This window comes from Ictidomys tridecemlineatus, chromosome 2, assembly GCF_052094955.1.
Source record: "Ictidomys tridecemlineatus isolate mIctTri1 chromosome 2, mIctTri1.hap1, whole genome shotgun sequence".
Taxonomy (NCBI): Eukaryota; Metazoa; Chordata; class Mammalia; order Rodentia; family Sciuridae; genus Ictidomys; species Ictidomys tridecemlineatus.
The window spans coordinates 129,103,692-129,122,274 of NC_135478.1; the positions used below are offsets into that span (position 1 = coordinate 129,103,692).

General features: G+C 40.9%; 1 protein-coding gene across 1 annotated transcript in view; it reads right to left on the minus strand.

Annotated features, from left to right (window-relative positions):
* Window positions 1-18,583, minus strand: part of Abca13 (ATP binding cassette subfamily A member 13) — a 422,085-nt gene that overhangs the window by 319,485 nt on the left and 84,017 nt on the right. The window contains exons 19-23 of the mRNA XM_078039756.1: window positions 16,820-16,929; window positions 9,935-10,053; window positions 5,624-5,787; window positions 4,799-4,878; window positions 3,941-4,062 (exon numbers count right to left, since the gene is read on the minus strand). Of these exons, the coding sequence (XP_077895882.1) occupies window positions 3,941-4,062; window positions 4,799-4,878; window positions 5,624-5,787; window positions 9,935-10,053; window positions 16,820-16,929 (595 nt within the window). The remainder of the gene's footprint in view (window positions 1-3,940; window positions 4,063-4,798; window positions 4,879-5,623; window positions 5,788-9,934; window positions 10,054-16,819; window positions 16,930-18,583) is intronic.

The window sequence follows — 18,583 nt, forward strand, 5'->3', positions numbered from 1 at the left end:
GAAAATCTGAACAGGATGGCAGCTCTCAGCATCATCGTGAGGATGGAGGAAACACTCACAGTGATGCCCGAGATCTAGGACTATCAGGAAGAGCTGCTCTATCAATTTAAGCTGTGTGAGCCAAGAAAACAAAATCGGGTCAAATAGGAGAAACAGTTCTTCACATTTCAAAGAGAAGTAGTGTGGCCCTCTGCTCTGCATTGCAACTGAGCTCAAATCTGCTGACATGATAAAGAGATAGGTGCAAGAAAGGAAGGGACAGCTCTGAGGCTGCAGAAGGACTGAAGCCACTGGGTGGAGAGCCTGTGGTAATGAATTTGGAGGAGAAACAGAAAGGCCAGTATTAGCTGGATTGACTCCATCTGATGCTGACATCAAAGTTGCCAAATATCTGCAAGTCTCAGCTACATGACTAACAACTGGGGTGACAACAAGATGCCAAAGGATTGTTGGGATAATTAAATGAGATACAAAGCTCTCGGGACAGAGAAGAGTACTTCTAAGTGGTCAGCAACCACCGTTCTTACTGATATGCTCTTAAGCAACTACCAGAAAAAAATACAGCTTTGGCTTACAGCATATTGCAAGAAAAAGATGAATAAGAATTAGATAGAGCCACTGATTGAGAAAGATAATTGCATTTTAGAAAAGAGAGAGGAGGTACAGCTGATTAATTCCATCTTTGTGTCAGTATTGCTAAGGAGAACCATTTCTGCACTGGAATGTATAACACTCATCTGGGGTCTGTGGGCTACCATCAAATGCTGTGCCCAGCCTTGCACTGCACCCTGGCAGGTGGCCTCTAGGGCAGGGTAGCCCACTGAGACTAGAACTTGGCCGGCTGCAGTTCTCGACAGCAGCCACAGCCACCATCTGGCAACCCTCCCCACCCAGATCCCTCTGCCTCCAAGTTCAGACCCCTCTCTTCTTTCCTGTCTTCAGGAAGGGTCATGGTTCTATCTATAGTTGTTTTAAGAAGTTATGGAGAAAATGAAAACAACCTCGGTTTTCTTGTTTGAAATAGACTTTGGAAATTACTGACGGGTTATAATATCAGCCCTGGAACAATTCTGATTGTGGGCTAGCCAACAGCTGACATCCACATAACCAGCCCTATCAAGGTGACCAGACTCCGTCACTTCTACTCACAAGAAATAACGATGAGACTCGGAATACCTTTCCTTTGAAGGGATCTCCAGAAAGAGTTCAAAACTCTGTGGGTGTCCCTCTCTCCCTTCCTCCTTAAGAACTATGGCAGGGGTGGAGGTAGAACAAATTTATGAAAATTGTGGAAAACACCAAGGTCCTCCCAATGCTGCTCAGATGTTTAGCATAGAAAACAAAGGGACAGTAAACAGACCCCTTGATCACTCTCTGTTTGCGTCCTGATTCTTTGACCTCACTGTTGATTTTAAAAGAATAAAAAATTGGCTTAACACAAAGAAGCACACCACCGTTGATGTGGATGAAAGCTTAAGACACAGGAATCCAGCATAAAATGAAGAGGTACTACCAGGACAGGGTAGAAGGGACAGCAGCCCAGGATAGGTGGCAGGGCTAGCTGGGCTCCAGAGTCTGCGACTGGGATTTTAATTGGGTGGTGCTGATGTTAAAGAATGAAGCTCTGCAAGAGAGGAGCTTCTCATAGATACCCACAGCTGGTTCTCTGCAGTCAAGCAAGGGTGGAAAAGAAAATGACTCGGTATCAAGGTGTCAGCCTGCCTTGGCCTCCTTCTGCTCATTCCTGCTCCTGGTCCTTTGATGCAATGTCCCAAGCCCTGTGACTCTCAGATCATTCCAGTCTGGCCTAGATGTCACGTGCTCAGGGAGGCTTCCTAGAACCACCTATTCCCATCCCTGTGATAAATGCACGTCCTAGAAATTTCCAGATTCTTCACTCAGTAAATATGTAACAAATCACTGCCATGATTTGTTACATATTTACTGAGTTGTTACAGAAGGTTAACTTCCCTAGAGTAGCAAATTAAGCCTCAGCTTTTGAAATCATGCCTGAAGTGCAGGAAGCTCTTAAATGAATGATTAAATGAATGAATTAATTAATTAAAGAAAGTTTTCTGCAATTTTTCCAGAACCTTACCACCACTCAGGCTAACCTGACTTCAGGCACTTCCTGCAGGCCACCAACAACTTGGATTATGGATACAATGTGGTCAGTTTGCAAACTGACTAGTACAACTACAGTAGAGAAGCCCAGGAAGAAAAATAAAGAAAGGGTACCACAAATTATATGATGCTGCTGCCCACCTAACAACCTATAAAAAACTCGTTCCCAAAGTGCTACCTCCTAACCTGACATAAAATCCCTTGCCTATGATCTGTGCATGCATGCGGGTTCATGGATAGACTTACATATAAAAGCAAATAACTTCATTATGTATTTGAAAAGCATAAAAGCAACTTTTTATGTCCCTCCCCTTTACTTGACAGTCCACCCATTTAGGTGACCATAATAAATTATACTGCCAAAAATGCAGAGGAAGATACACAAACTACCAAAAAAAAAAAAAATCACTGCAAAACCTTTCCATAGGGCATATCACCATTTAATTCAAGCCTCCTCAGGACATAGCCCACTCATGATAGAACTTCAGTGACACCTGGTGGCTGCTTGCTTAAGCAGGCAGCAAGCATCAAAAACACCTATGTCCAAACCTAAGATGTATCATAAGACTTTGGATCTGAAAGGACTCCAGAAATTAGGTGATCTGATGTTCCTTTTAAAGCCATCCTAGGAAGCTACTCAAATTAATTTAGTCACTAGTCCATTTACCTGTTAAAAGTTCCGGTAACTCTTAAGATTTCAAAGGAAAGCTATTCACTATTTCTATCTAAGGTTACTCATGAGCTGAGTGAAGAAATTTCACCACTATTCCCTGAAATTTCATCACTCTCCTCACCTCCACTATCACTCCCAACATCTTCATGCATAGGTAGTATTTACTGAGTTGAATAGATACTAGGAAAAGTAGATATTATGTGTCTTACTTACTAACTTGGTAATACTACAATTTGAATTTTAGATACAAATCTACTTCTTTCTTAATTTAGACTAACTCTTAAGGTACTCAAGGTGCATTAGCGACGCCCCCCTAATTAACCATAACTGACATAAAAATAGTGTGTATTGGGTCCCAACTAATAATCAATGCATTTTTTTTTGTAAGCCAATTTAATAATTCTCTATTGAATAGAGTAAGACTCCAACTGAGAATGCTGAAAAGGCGTCTGGAAAAGCAACTGCAAAGGACCCCAGGGATATCTGCTGTGGCCCACGCATAATTTCCCTGCTCCCCTCTTCTGAGATAAACCACGCCTCAATGCAACCCAATATGTGTTACTCATCCTTGGGTTTTTTGCAATGGCTTTTTAATAGTTTCATCACTTTTTCAGCTGCCTTCACCAGAGCGTCTCAATCACCTTGGAGATGACATGGCCCGTCATTACTCATCTGCCTTCACAAGTCACTACCACAGCACACTGTCAGATTGTGCACTGTCACTCTCCACTTAAAGGATATTGGAGTCCATTTTTAAAATATTTTCAGCTGTTTTGCTTTGGGATATTTTTTCAGTTTGATAACAGCTATGGAAACAAGCAGAGGCACCCTGGCATGTCCTGCATCAGAGTTAGAGATTACAAGGAAAAAAAAATCATCACCAGTTTTATCCTTTCTAATCCCAAATGAAGTCAATATTATGAAATTAAAGACTCCCAGGGTTTTGTCATGAGACAGTGATATCCTTTGGTTCCTTGCTCGTTTTCTCATTCCCTTTCTGCTTTCGGTTATATTATTTGTGCAGCAACCCGCTCCCCTAGCCATGGGGGAGGACAGAAGGAAGAGGAGAGAGAATAACACAACACCAACAGCTTCAGGCTGAGGGCCCCGTAGGTGGGCAAGCACAGAAGCAGCAGCCTGTACCTTGGAATGGGAAATATTTGCTTCTAAGATACTGTGGATGGTCTCATCTGAGATGTGGATAGAAGAGCGAAGATCTTTTGTGAGCTGGGTGACGTTCTTCATCAAATCTTTTACTTTTACATCTAAAAAATGAGCAAAAGGAATAAAATTTTATTTTTTAAAAAAGTTCCGATTATTTCTGAATATTTTTGTGGTGACAAAATTTGATATTAAAATCTGAGAAGGATGGTTTCCTCCACGATGACCAACTTAGACAAGACACTGAATAAAGTTCCATCTTAGTCCTCTTAGGGCAACTGAGATCATTTATACTAGAAGTAAATCAAGACCCCAGAATATATAGTATTATCTGTTCAATTCTTTACTCGTTCGAAGACCTCTGTATTTTAAGATTGACTTGAAAAAGAGCTTTATCTTAGGGAACAATGATCAAGTCTCATAAGAAACTCACTTCTCCACCTGTATCTGCTTATCTCATTTTGTAGCAAGAGGAGGGTCAGTTAAGGATTTTCCAGAATTCTTCAGATTTATCATATTGATTCTGCAAGCAGCTTTGTGAGTTGTATATACAGAGAAGACAGAGAAGCAGAAACTAATAGGCGACATTCGTCCAAGGAGACAGAACTAGAGCAAAATCCAGACCACAGACACTTCTCTTCCTTCTCTGCTTGATTTTTTGGTACCCCAGGATTTGAGAATTTTCTCTATAAAGCCCTCAAACATCAGACAAGCCAAGTTCTATTGTCATTTTCACATATACTCTAAGGTTTCCTTTGTATGTTTTATTTTAATAACATTTGAGTGAAAAAAAGTGAATTTAATTTTTAATCAAGCAAAATTGGAAAGCCACATACTTACTCTCCGTAACTGTAAAATTGCTAAGAAAAGTCATAATGGAATTCCCAGACAACCAAGTCTTCTCAAAACTTTTGGCGAACCTAAGATGGCAAGAAATTAAAACTAAATTAGGCAAGATAAAATACCAGAAACAATTTTGGTGTGAATAATCCTGCCTTAGTGCCCAGGAGATGAGTCGGATACAAGATCACATTTCCATAAAATTCCTCTGATAATTAGACACACAATCTCTCCCCACACCATCTGTATGTGAATATCCATTAATACCAACACTGCAATATTTCCTTCTCAGAGACCCTGCCAAGCAAGAAAAATTGGGAAATAAAGATGCATAATAAATAGCTTTACACAAATGTGAAAGGAACAGGCAGAATCTATCAGGAGATGTTTGAGAAATTAGGATATCTAGAGTCAGATGAACATCTCTCTGTGAATGTCATTTGTAGAATACAAAGTCCCCGACATCCTCATCTGAGGGCTTATTTTTCTAGAACTCTGAGATAAATTAATTAAATATGAAGCAATCAAAAATACTTTATACTGTTCATCCACTCATATTTAATACCATATTGTGATATTGGATCATGACATTTTATTCTAATTCCTTGATCACCAGTGAAGTGAGCCTTATGGCGAATGCTGCTTTTACATTTTGCTATTTAAAAACTTAGTTATGGAAAACTATGATGGTTAGAAAATGTATACGTATTCATATGCATATTAATAACATTTAGTGAAGACCCTTATCTGGCTGGAATGCATCTTTAAGGAATGCCCGACTTCTTTATGAAGCAGGAGAAGACGTGAGATCCCGCTGGTACCTACGTGCTCATGTGCTGCTGAACTGTCTCTAGTGGGGGCTGGCATGTGCAGTCCTGGTCAGTGGCATTTTCCAAGTTACTTCTGAAGCTTTCCAAGGTGCTAGAAAGATTTCTGCTAAGACTTTCACAATTTATCTGATTAGGTGAGGACCATAACTTTTCAATTTCCTAGAAAACACAGCAGTGATATAGGTCAGAAACACACACTTAAAAATTAACCTTTGCCCTCACAGTTACATGTATTGTCAGGTTTTTACTTATTTTCAGTCGACTCAGGAAACAGAAATGGAAAGTCATGGCCATTGCCTCTGTCACTGCAGAGCAGTAGAATGAGCTTTCAGCTACAAAGTAGGGGAGCCCAGGTTTTATTCCTGGCTCTTCCTAGACGAAAGAAGATGGTATGTTCTTCAATACATGGCAGAGAATAAAAAACATCCTCCCGAGTGACCAACCTGCATTTAGATTACTACAATATGGTTCCCAGGAACTTGGGCCACTCGGTAGCAAAAGTAAACAACCTAATTATAAAAATTGGTCAAAGTGTTAGATAGACATGTCTCTAAAGAAAACACACAAATGATAAATAGGTACATGAATCGGTGCTTAACATCATCAATCAGCAGGATAATGCAAATAAAAGTCACAGAGAGATGTCGCTTCATACATATTAAGATGACTGTCATCAAAACAACAAGAGATACTTACAAGTTTTCTCAGGTGCAATGGTGCACACCTGTAATCCCAAAGATTGGGGAGGCTGAGGCAGGAGGATGGCAAGTTCAAGGCCAGCCTCAGCAATTTAATGAGACCCTGTCTCAAAGTTTAAAAGATGAATAAATAAAAAGGTCTGTGGAAGTCATGCCAACTGCAATGACATGGATAAACCTAGAAGAAACACTAAGAGTCACAGAAGAAAAAAAAAAGAGAGAAAAAAGCCTCATTTAGATGTAAGGTGACCAGTGAGTATCCAGCCATGAAGACTTCATGGGGCATTGGTAGGAGCAGCCAGCCTCTAAGCAGTGCTGCCTGCTACCTGCAGGGGTTCGAGAGGGAGTGGCTGCCTCAGGCCAGTTTCTTCATTGTCTTTCTCAAGGCAGGACTCAGGGCCCACAGACCTCTCTGTTTTCTTTACTTAGATCCCCAGCGTCTATACTATCCTTAAAGACAAATCCCCTCCAGCCTCCCCAACACTCATGACCCTGAAGACCTGTGCACAGAACCCATTCAAGGCCAAAGTGTAACCACAGTCAAGCAGAAAGGAAAAGAACAGTAGCAATCATAGGCATGCATCTGAAAAGCAAGAAGATGCCCAGGTTTGGTCCCAAGGCTTCAGTCTGTGTGCTCATTTCTAGTGACATGCAAAGTATTCCCTTCCACTTTCATCTTCTATTCTTATTTCCAAATGTGGAGCTCTCTAAACTCTCCCCAGTGCACTCACTAAAATATTTCACAGGTCCAATATTCTCCTTCCTGGATAGATGTCCCCGCCTTGTAGCATGCCAGTGCCCAGAGACAACCAGTCATATAGGTACAAACAAGTGGCTCCTTAGAGCCAACTCACTTTAAGAATATAGGTTGAATTAAACCTATCTCATGGGGAGCTCTGCCCAGGGAACATTGCCTCATAGAAAAGAACCTCTAGTTTATAACTTGTAATTATATGCAAATTAAATTAAATCCAATACATTTATAGCATTCCCACTATGGATATTATTCTTAAATTTAACAAAATGATAATCACAGAGGGGCTTATAAAGAAGGAACGTGCATAACCTCTCTCCTCAGCAGCAATAACTAATGGGAGGAAAAGTTCCAATTTTCTCAGCACAGGTTTACTAGGGTCCAGGAAAGTAGTATCTAGAACAGTTGAGACTGGCATCCATTAAGTTAAACCTTTGGGATAACATAATACCACCCCATGGAAAAAGCAGCACACATCGTACTTCATTCCGTGGCTAGAACAAGCCTGTATCATCTAGGGACTGTTCAAGTAAGTGGACACAGATGGATCCAAAAGTCTTGATTTAGAGAAGTGGTCAGAAATTTGCAGTTTGACCTGGAATCTGGGCACGTTCTCCATTTTAGCTTATCTCAGAAGTATAAAGACAGGTTGGGTCCTGTGGTCATTTTTGAACCCCATTTAGCTCCTGATGGCTACTTTCTGCCATCAGGAAAGCAAAACAGCAGAGTAAGGAGCTGAGACACTGAACCTTGAGCTTATCAATTCAGCCGGTGGGGACTTTCATTCCAAAAGGAACTGGGAAAACTGTGTGTTAAACTATTTAGATATTGAAACACTAAAGATGGCACTGTGCCCTTTGTCTGCCTTTATCAGGCACAGGAGATTTTGCATCCCATATCCTGGAAAAGAACTACATTTCTAAAAGTCTCCATTTGATGGTCTAATGGGCACATTCTAACGGTTTTGCATCCTGAGATAGCAACATTCTTTGTTTGTCATCAGAGGAAGGAACTTCTGCTCTTCATCAAAGCTAACCTATTACCAGTCAGAATTCTTGACAACCATATAATAATTTGAAATAAAAATATGATCTTTGAGTTAGTTGTTTCAAAAGTTGGAGTGTCTTGCCTGTTTTATTATCACAAACTTCTCTCAGCATTCAAAAGCTGCAAGTATTTTTTCTTTATTCACATTTAATACAGGCTGAGTATGCTTATCCAAAATGCTTGAGACCTAAAGTTTTGAGGATTTTATTGGATTTGGGAATATTTGCACATACACAATGCACATACATTTCTTAGGAATGGGATCCAAGTCTACACATGAAATTCATTTATGCTTTGCACACAATTTGTACACATAGCCTGGAAGTCACTTTCGAGTGTCCTTGTTCTGACTGTGTCCTGTCCCATGAGGTCAGGTGTGGTATTTTCTATCTGTGGTGTCTGTCATGTTGGTGCTCAAAGTTTTAGATTTTGGAGAATTTTGGATTTAGGATTTTTGGATTAAGCATGCTCAACCCATACCTGACAAAGATCTGCAGAATCTGAAAATAAAAATTTGACCGGTCTAATGGGCTGGGGATATAGCTCAGTTGGTAGAGTGTTTGCCTCATATGCACAAGGCTCTGGGTTCAATCCCCAGTAATAATAATAATAATAATAATAATAATAATAATAATAATAATAATAATTTGATGGCCTAAGTAAATCAATGAAAATCTGACAAACTACAGGGGCTGCACTAGCAATTATCTCTCAGGACACATAAGGATATCTGCTCATATATGCTACTCCTCCAAAAGCTGGAGAACATCAGGATCAACAGCTCTCATCCTCTCCTCACCTACTGCAGAAGCCCAGTCTTTGGTGTCCTCACACGTCCCAGGAGATTGGCACAAACACCACTGATCTACTTCGGTATCATCCCTCTTTTCACTCTCTGGGATAATGCCACACTCACTGGACATATCATTGGGTACAGTCAGTGTAAAAACAATTTAAAAAAAAAAGTTCAGAGCTGGTCTTAAAAGAAAGGCAGGCTGTGTAGAAAAAACTCCATTGAGTCTATGTGTGGGCCCAGTGGTCCTTAATTCCAAGCAAAAGAGTGGGCCCCAGATGAAAGTCATATTCTACGATTCAATGTTATTTGGAGTCCCTGCCTGGGGATCTTGGGCACTTGTCCAAATTAATAAGAAGCAAAGTGCTATACTGGTTTCCCCTCAGCTATTGTTCTTGAACATGGCAGTGTACGTGATTAGTGAGAGCTGGTGATGGACTGGCAAATGTTTAAAAACTAGCTCTCAAAAAAAAAATCAATAAATAAAAGATCTGATTTGTAGTACTTGCCACTTCCCAGGGTGTAAGCACTCCCACATTGCCTAGTTCACACTGTCAACATGACATCGCTAAATGTGACCATATAGTGTTTCCATGAGGTAGATACCACAGAAGCAAATGATATCAGGAAAACAGATACCAGTAAAATATACTAAAATAGTTTGGAGTTAATGAGTATTTGTTAACTTTATTTTTAACCCAATTTATATAATCATATATTTACATAATTTGATTGTTAATGATGTTGGTGCTAAACAACCAGCTTGCAAAATTCCTGGTATTTGAAAAAGCAGCTCCCACAACTCAATGCCAGTCAACTTCTGCACAGACTGAAAGAACCTGAATGACAGAAAGGGTGAAGGTTCATTTTGCAAACCTAACTTTCACCATGACTATATGTGACACAATTGCTCTGGTTATAAGGACCACACTGCAAGCTTGCAATACCTTGACTGCCTCGCAGGGGCCCTCAGGAATGAATATGACATTCTCTGAAAAATAGAAGATGACAAACCTGATAGTAGTTGTGCACCAAAGTGACCCCTTGGATAGCAGATAAAATGAGATGCCTTATCCCACCTTGCTTGCAACTCAGAGTAGCACACAAAATGTCCTTAGTCAAGGAAGGGTTTTCTGCCAGAGGAAACAGAGAAAAGTAATTAGTAAGCAGTCCTTTCCAGAACTCTCCAGCCCCACAGAATCATTTCTTCAAGATTCAAAACAAATTCCTAAAAATTTCTTAAATCAAGATGAACTTTCAGATGATAAGGAAAAAGCTATGTCTTTAATTTTTTTAATTGACACAAAGTAATTGTATGTGTGCATAGGATACCAGGCAGCTTTTCAGTACATATATATGAGGGTTAACCATCAGATCAGGATAGCTGGCAATATATCATCTCAAACATTAATCATTTCCATATATTGGGAATGTTCAAAACCCTCTCTACTAGTCATATTGAAACATTGAACTAATTGTGTCTATTGTACTATAGAACCCCACAAGTTACTCCCCCTATCCAACTGCAGCTCTGTGTTCATGAAACATCCTGTTTCAACATATTCCCCAGTCTCTGGTAAACATTATTCAACTCTCTACCTCTATGAGATCAATATTTTAGCTTCTATGGATAAGTTAAATAATGAGTATTTATCTTTTAGTGCCTGATTATTTTGTTTAAAATAAAGTCTTCCAGTTTCATTTATGTTTCTGCAAATGATAATTTTATTCTTTTTAACAACTGAGTAATATTTCATTGTTTATACACACCATATTTCCTTCATCCATTAAAGTTGTGTCTTTTAAGGTTCAGATGGAATTAAAGAGTTTTTCCCAAGCTGAATTTATTCTATAGAAATCCATTTCCAACCTCTACCTGCCACAAACTGGCCCTTCTTCCTGTATTTCCTATAAGTGGGGTACTGTTATGATTCAGATATGAGGTATCTCCCAAAAGTTAATGTGTGAAACAAGGCAAGAATTTTCAGAGGTGAAACGATTAGATTATGAAAGGTGTAACCTAATCAGTGGATGAATCGGGTAGGATGTAACAGGAGAAAGTAAGTCACTTGGAGTGTGACTTGGGGGTTTATATTTCATCTCTTATAAGCATAGTGTTTCTCTCTCTCTCTCTCTCTCTTTCTATTTCTCTCCCTATCCTACCTGGTTTCCTTCTCTTGAGATGCTTTCCTCTGCCATGCCCTTCTATCATGATGTTCTGCATAAACTCATAAACTCAAGCCCAGAGTTTTGGAGTCAACCAACCATGGACTGAACCTCTGAAACAGCAAACCAAACAAACTTTTCTTTCTCTAAATTATTTTTGTCTTTGGGTCACAGAGATGCAAAGTTGAATAAAACAATACCTATTTGCCTCCAGATTGACCAGGACAGTCTTGGTTTTTACCTTCTGTCTTGAAGTAAACAGTAACCTCTTTCTTTCTCTCAAGTGCCCCACATGCTCAATTTTCTTACAAACATAAAACTTCCCCCAAGGTCTTTCCATACAACCAATCTCTCCATCTGTTTCACTCTGCCTTCCAGTTTCTCTAGATTCTGTGCCTTCATCCAGCACCCCCAGGTAACAGGCCAAATTCCTAGCAGCTCCCACCCATATCTCACCTCTGTAATCTGCCTTCTGCTCTGAGCCACAGGACTCTTCAATAAAAGAAATGGTCAGAAAGGGAAATCTGCCCAAAGGCTCAAGATTGCATTCAAAATTTTTTCACAGCCACTGGCTGCCTTCACTTCCTAGAGGGTTTCTCCCTTCTGCTTAGTCTGTCTGCACCTTCTACTGGGGCTTCCTCTCCCAAACCTACCTTCCTTTCACAGCTCAGCCTCAGGAACACAGTCCTCCTACCCACCCTGACCACAGCCCTCCCATTTCCTGTCTGTGCAGATCCGTGTCAGCTCAGCTCTGCATAAGGGTCCCCTGCAGGACTCTCACCTCTGCTGTCACGTGCGGCCAGCACACAGCACGTGGCTCTGCACCTCCTAGATGCTTGGACATTACAGAAAATAAAATTCATCCTTATGACCAACAAATAGTGAAAACTTAGCTTTGACAAATGATTACATTATTTCTCAAAAGTCATTTTTAAAAACAATTTGAGCATAAAAGAAGCCAATCTGAGCAGGCTGTGCACTATGAGATTTCAACCCCATGACATTCTGGAAGAGGCAAAATTATGGACACAGTGAAAAGATCAGTGGTTACCAGAAGTTAGGAGGAAAGAAAGGATGAGTAGGTGGAGCACAGAGGATTTTGAGGGGACAGTTAAATGATTCTGTACTATACGAAGGTGGGGGATATATGTCACGTAGATTTATTAAAATCCAAGGAACGTCAACACTTGGAGTAAACTGTATTGGACTCTGGGTGATAGTCATGTGTCATTGTAGGTTCATCAATTGTAACAAACATGCCACTCTGATAAAGGCTGTTGACAGTGGGGGAGGGTACTGTGCTCCTTGTGTAGGGAGTATACTGGATTTTTCTGTACTCCCTGCTCAATTTTCTTACAAACATAAAACTGCCCAAAAAATAAAATTCATTAATTAAAAAACAGTTTTGATCATATGCAATACAGAATGCTCATGCTTTCTAGAAACATCCAACCCTGATGCCTTGTTTATCTTTTCCCATTAAATATATATTTCACAATTCTTAAGGCAATTCTCTTTATTGTAGAAAATGTTAAATGTGTCTCTTAAGTAATTTCTTATTAAAATGTGGAGTGAGAAAGTAAAATTGTCAAACATGCCAGAATTTATCTTTGAGTATAAATGGGCCCTCTACTTTAGGAAAAAACATGAAGTGTGTAGAAATGATGCCATTCAAACCCAAAAGCGGGAGAATGCACCATGAGAAAGATCATACATATGGCATTAGTCAAGCTCTGTGGACCTTTGCTTTCTCCAGGTGAGAGTCCAATGCAGACCAACCTGGCATTCCTGCAATATTAGCTCAGGAGTGATGCGGTTATAGGAAAGCAGGCCAGGTTGCCTAGGCTTCTAGTCCCCTTCTGACCCTGGATTCCACAATGTCATACAGGAATCATTGCAAGAACACGTGACAAGTCTTGACACCTGCAAGAGCTCAGCCCAGCCTGGGTCCCCCCACTTCCCAGAATGCCCTCTTCCTCCTCCCAGTTGTGCTTCTTCAAAGCCCCAGCTCCAGTCCATTCTAGCTGCTCTGGTGCCTCTTCTTGCCTTGAGGACACATTCAGACATCTTCTCTGGCTTCTCTGATCTGCAGGCTCTCTTACACACCCTTCATGCTGCTCCCCCGAGCCTTATGAACCCCTGTGATTATCCTCAGCTGGAAAAGGCTCTTCTTCATTGCAAAACCCTGGACAACTAACTCACAATCTATGAGCCACAATTAGCTAGTTTGAGAAACTAGAAGATTACAGAGATGCCCACTGAGGTTTCTTCTATTTCCATGAGCTTAGCAGGCGCTCATGCAATCATTATTGACAGACTTAAGGCCACAAGGAGGAGGAAAATGACAACTTCCTTTGTGGAGACACTGAATCAATTCTGAACATGGCAAAAAAAAAAAATGTCTTTAACAATGACGGTAACAGATCTGACTGCTAATCCTTTTGTGTGAAACAAGAGCCATCTGCCTATTTTGGTCCATTAAGCTCTACATCTTCTTCATTGGTTGGCCCTTCTACCTTCTTTAAATTTAAATGCTACAGAATGGAATGGCAGTCTAATAGGGAAGGTGAGGTGGCAGTTTAAATAACAGTCATGCTTAGGTTTCCTTGAAATAAAATTGTAAAAATTAACTAAAAATTAACTTTCTGTTTCTAACATCATTTTAAGTACATTAGCAGCTGTAACACAGAATGGCAAAATAAATACAAATTCAGGTACCACAGAATGTTTAATTCATTTAAAATCCATTAATTTATCTGACTGTGAAATGTCAAAAATAATTATGTCTTCAAACACGGGCTGAATTCAATATGCCAGAGAAGCATTCAAGAATCAGAAAGAAGTTTGATTCAAATTTTACCCACGCATGGTCCCCCATGCTGAAATCATTTATGGCCATCCTAGTGTGCACTTAGATAGGTAATGCTTTGTCTTTGATGGTATTTTCACTGTGCGTAATATATTCCAAATTAGAAATTAGGACTTCCTTTTTTAAAAGGCTATACAAAGTCCCCAGCTGTCAGTCCACTGGGGTTTCCTTTACCTCAATCATGTCCCGTTTTCTCCTTCCATTCTTCTCTCTGTTTTTTTTTTTTTTTTTTTTTGGTCTCGGAATATTAATCCCTCCTTTGATTCAGTGAAATGTTTGTATTAATTTTTAAAAAGAGATGAGTGAGCCATAAAAACTAATCCTGTCCCTAAACTACCAATTTGCACTTGTGAACCAGCTCTTTGTACATTGGGAAGTGGTCTCCCAATGGCATGCAGGAGACCCAACCTCAGCCTGCACTGAACCAGAGGAGGAGGACTGTCATGCGTGAGGCACCTGCCCTAAGCAAGGGCCCATGGGGGTCACCTGTGTTCACTGTCATGTTTTATTAAATCCTCTCAATACTCTTTGAAGCCCATTTTGTTCAAGGCTGAAACAGACTTGGCAGCCTGACCTGAGTTGCTCAGCTAGCAGGAGGTGCTGAACTCAGCCTAGCAGGTCTCAGAGCACCTGCTCCTTCATTGTACGCTTCCCCTGGCATCACTTACTACAAGGGTCAGTGTGATTCTATGCCTAGGGCCACCTGGGGACAATGAAGGAATCCTTGCCAGACATAATGCTGCATCGTGATCAGCAGTCCCTCGCTGCCTGATGCAGCAGTCTTATCGGCCAGGGGCCCACACACAGGCCTCAACCCTGTGGGCCGTGGTGCCTGGCATAAGGTGGCACTCACTCACTCACCTACCTAGTCCTCTAAACACATCACTCTGGTGTCTACTGTATCTATGTCAGCATTTTTTCTAGACCCTGGAGAGACACAACGGTGGCCATGCAGGCACACCTCCCTAGTACTCAGGTTTCACCTGACATGCTCTGCATTCCAGGGATGAGTCGCCCAAGGGCTCATCCTCTCCTCCCGCCCTCACTCCCACCCCCATCACCATATTTGAGCTTCTTCCTAGTATGTTTTTAAAATAGAATTTGGCATGTAGGTTCCTGCCTAAGACTCGCTTCTCCTCCTTTCTATTCTCAGGTGCATGCTGTTCTGCAGACCTGGCCCCTAGCTTCAGCCACCCACACCCAACAGTGAATCCACCCTGGGGCCAGGGGCTCTTCCCATCTGATGGAGGATTTTGCCCTCCCTGGGTAAGCCAGACCCTTTACTCTATGATGTCCTCCCAGCCCCACAATTTACTCAATTGTACAAAATAGTCCCAGAGCACACAGACAGCCCATCTACTCTCTCTAATGGTTGAACATTCCTATATGAACAGACTGCTCACTTGGGAATGCTATTAGGCCAAGTTTATTACCATCAGGCACAACCCTTATGATCAGAGAAGAGATGAATTCAGAATAGCACATATGGTCATGACCATAATTGGGAAATCAAGCCCTGAGATTGGAATCCAGGTAAGACCACCTAACACCTGATGGGGTGGGTCCAGAAGAGCTTTCCAGAGGACATAATAATCTAAAAATAGTAGTACAATAGATTCAAATAGTAATCTAAATAAAAGCAATAATCTAATAATAAAACAGAAAATGTAAGAGAGTGAGAGTATGGAATCAAATGAACTGAGGTGAAGCAGGGAGCTAAAGGTGTAAGGTGAGCCATGGTGGAACTCCATGCAGCAGTAGATTAAGGCCTGCTCAGTCCTCCTTTCACTCTTCTCTGGTCTGATCAGACCCACCCTCTGCTCCCCCATTTCTCTTCCCCGACCCTCCTCTTCATCCATCTTACCTAGTCTCTCAGGGTCCTTGTTAACTCAGAGTTAACTTAGAGTCCTTTACCCCAGTCTGGGAGACTAGGACATAGGAAGGCAGCAGCATGTGTATTCAAGTAGAATTAGTGTGAACATTGGTGGTCCATTCCATGACTCAGATATGCACCACAACTTAATGCCTACACATTAGAGAAAGCCCTAAAATAATTACCCTATAATGCAGCTCACAGTACTTACTCTCCATCAAGAGTAGCATTTAAAGGAAATGTGTAGCTAAGAATGCATCAAGTATGACCTTACTAGATGAATTAATTTAATAACAACATAACCATTCATGATTGCTGGGTACTATGTTGAATATCATGGAGATGCAGGATTTAAAAAGGAACTAGTCCCGCTGTCAGTGAGGCTACAGAGTCCTGCAGAAAAGGAGGTATCAGAAATGAAAAATGTAGGCAATAAGTGCCAGGGCTAGAGGAAATTCAGGTCACTACATGGACCCTTCAGCTTACACTAGGGGACTGTATAGTCCATGCCAGGCATTGCAGACACACAAATGTTATGACACAGTTGCGGCCTGCAGGAAAGGTGACTCTAGAACAGTGGGTAGATGTAAGAAATAAGAGCATGAAGAGTTGCCTTTGATAAATGTCTCCTTAAGTATCTGGCCAGCAAAGGAGGCAGGGGCAGTCCTCCTGAACAAGATGCCCCCAGCTCTAGGACACAGAGCACAGCCTGAGTTTAGGTGGAAGAGACAGGGAAGAATACTCCATGAGCAAGGACACAGAGACCAGAAAGCCCACACAGTATTAGGAAGACATTGTCCAATTTGACTGGAGCACACAGGTTGGAGAGGCTGGACCAGACCCCTCCAGGTCTTGAGTCTCAAAATCAGGCTAAGAAGGTTATTCTTTGTCCTAAAAGAAATTCATGGGAAATCTGTGTATCTCTCTGACAGCCCAGCTCTCAAAACTGGCACAGCGGCATTATCAGGCACATCTTACATAATCAGCCCACCTGCAAAGATAATGAGGACACGCAAAACCACCATCTTCACTTTCTGCAGCATCTCAATGGCTTCAGAGGGCTTCTCCAGCTGCTGCAAAACTCGACACATCTCAACAACTCTTAAGGAAAAAAAAAAGATAATGGCATTTAAGGATAAAAATCTGCAACACATGAGCATTGTTACTGTGTAGTAGTAGGCTGGGCAGTACACACATACAAATCGTCCCCTATACCGAATCACAGATACTGTATAAGAACACAAGGAAAGCTCAGATAACACAGTCTATACCTCCAGAAAACCGTTTTCTACTTGTATGGTTCTCTTAAAATGAAAAGGTAAGTGATTAAAGGGTCTCAAGACACAATGGCAGCCTCTGTGACCACGTGGATGCATCTGGAAGACGGTTATGTTAAGTGAGGAAAGTCAGGGACAGAAAGACAAATATCCCATGTTATCATTCAATGTAGAGTTTAAAAAAAGTTGTCCCCATAGAAGTTCAGAGCAGAATAGTTCCCGGAGGCTGGAGAGAGACCAGGCAGGGATGTGGGGAGGATGTTCCATGGGTAGTAAGCTCTGGTTTTCTATGACAAAGCAGGACAACTTCAGATAACAATAGTCCATTGTTTGCATCCAAATAGCTAGAAGAGAGGATTTTGAATGTTCTTACCACAAAGAAATGGTAAGTGTTTGAAGAGGTACATATGCTAATTACTCTGATTTGATTGTTATAAAATACATACAAATATTAAAATATCACATGTACAGCCTAAGTATGTACAACTAATATACATCAATCAAAAAGTAAAATAGTAAGTCTTAAAAACATGATACTATATAGAGCTATGGTTTAAATTCCCTCTCTGGCAAACTGAAAAAAAAAAAAAAAAAACTTGAGACAAAGCTGAGATGAAGGAGAACAGGGTTGTCAAGACCACCTCCAGCTCAAAAGAAAATTCCAAGCAAACACTGAAGTCACACACAGTACAGTTTGGGATCAGAAGCAAAGAGGAGATGAGCCAGGGATATCTGGAAGCCAGCATTCAGGTTTTGAGGTACTGATAGTTCTTTTGCCCAAGGGATACCTGTTTCATGAGCTAAGGACATCCTTCCAAGCTATAAAAAATTATTGGATTTGAGAGACAGTTTCACAGCAACAGAACTCAAAGAAAATAGCTCAGTATGTCTGGTGAGAAATGAACAAGGGTTCATACTGTATCTCTAATCTTCATGTGGGGCTGAGAGAAAGGCAGAGACAGGATGGGACAATGGACTCTCTGAAAAGCCTCCTCACATTCAGGAAGGGCAGATACAGAAAATGCAGCACCTCTGGGGCTCTGCACACCAAGAGAAGCAAGTTGTCCCACCTAAGGCAGCAGATTGTTTCCAGAGTACAGCAGCTAATAGGACTGGAACTCTTTAAGAACAGGTTTTCTTTGACCCAACATTTAGGAGTGGAAGGGCTTAGAGGTGACCAATCATTTAGAGTTAGATTGAACCTAAAGAAAGCAGAAGCCAACAGCTGCCTGGAGCATTCCTGTGGTTGGTTAAAACTACAACTGCAATTTTCTGTGTGATGTGGTTGACATATTCTTGGGCTAAATATCCAATAGTAGGACCCTTGTTTGATAGAGTATGTGCACAGTAAAAAAAAAAAAATTGTTGATGTGCCAAGTAAATAGAATACAATGATTTTGCTTTTGAAAATAATTTACTTCTGAAAACTCTTTGAGGGAAACCAAATCATCTGAATGCCAAATAATGAAAAGAAAAGA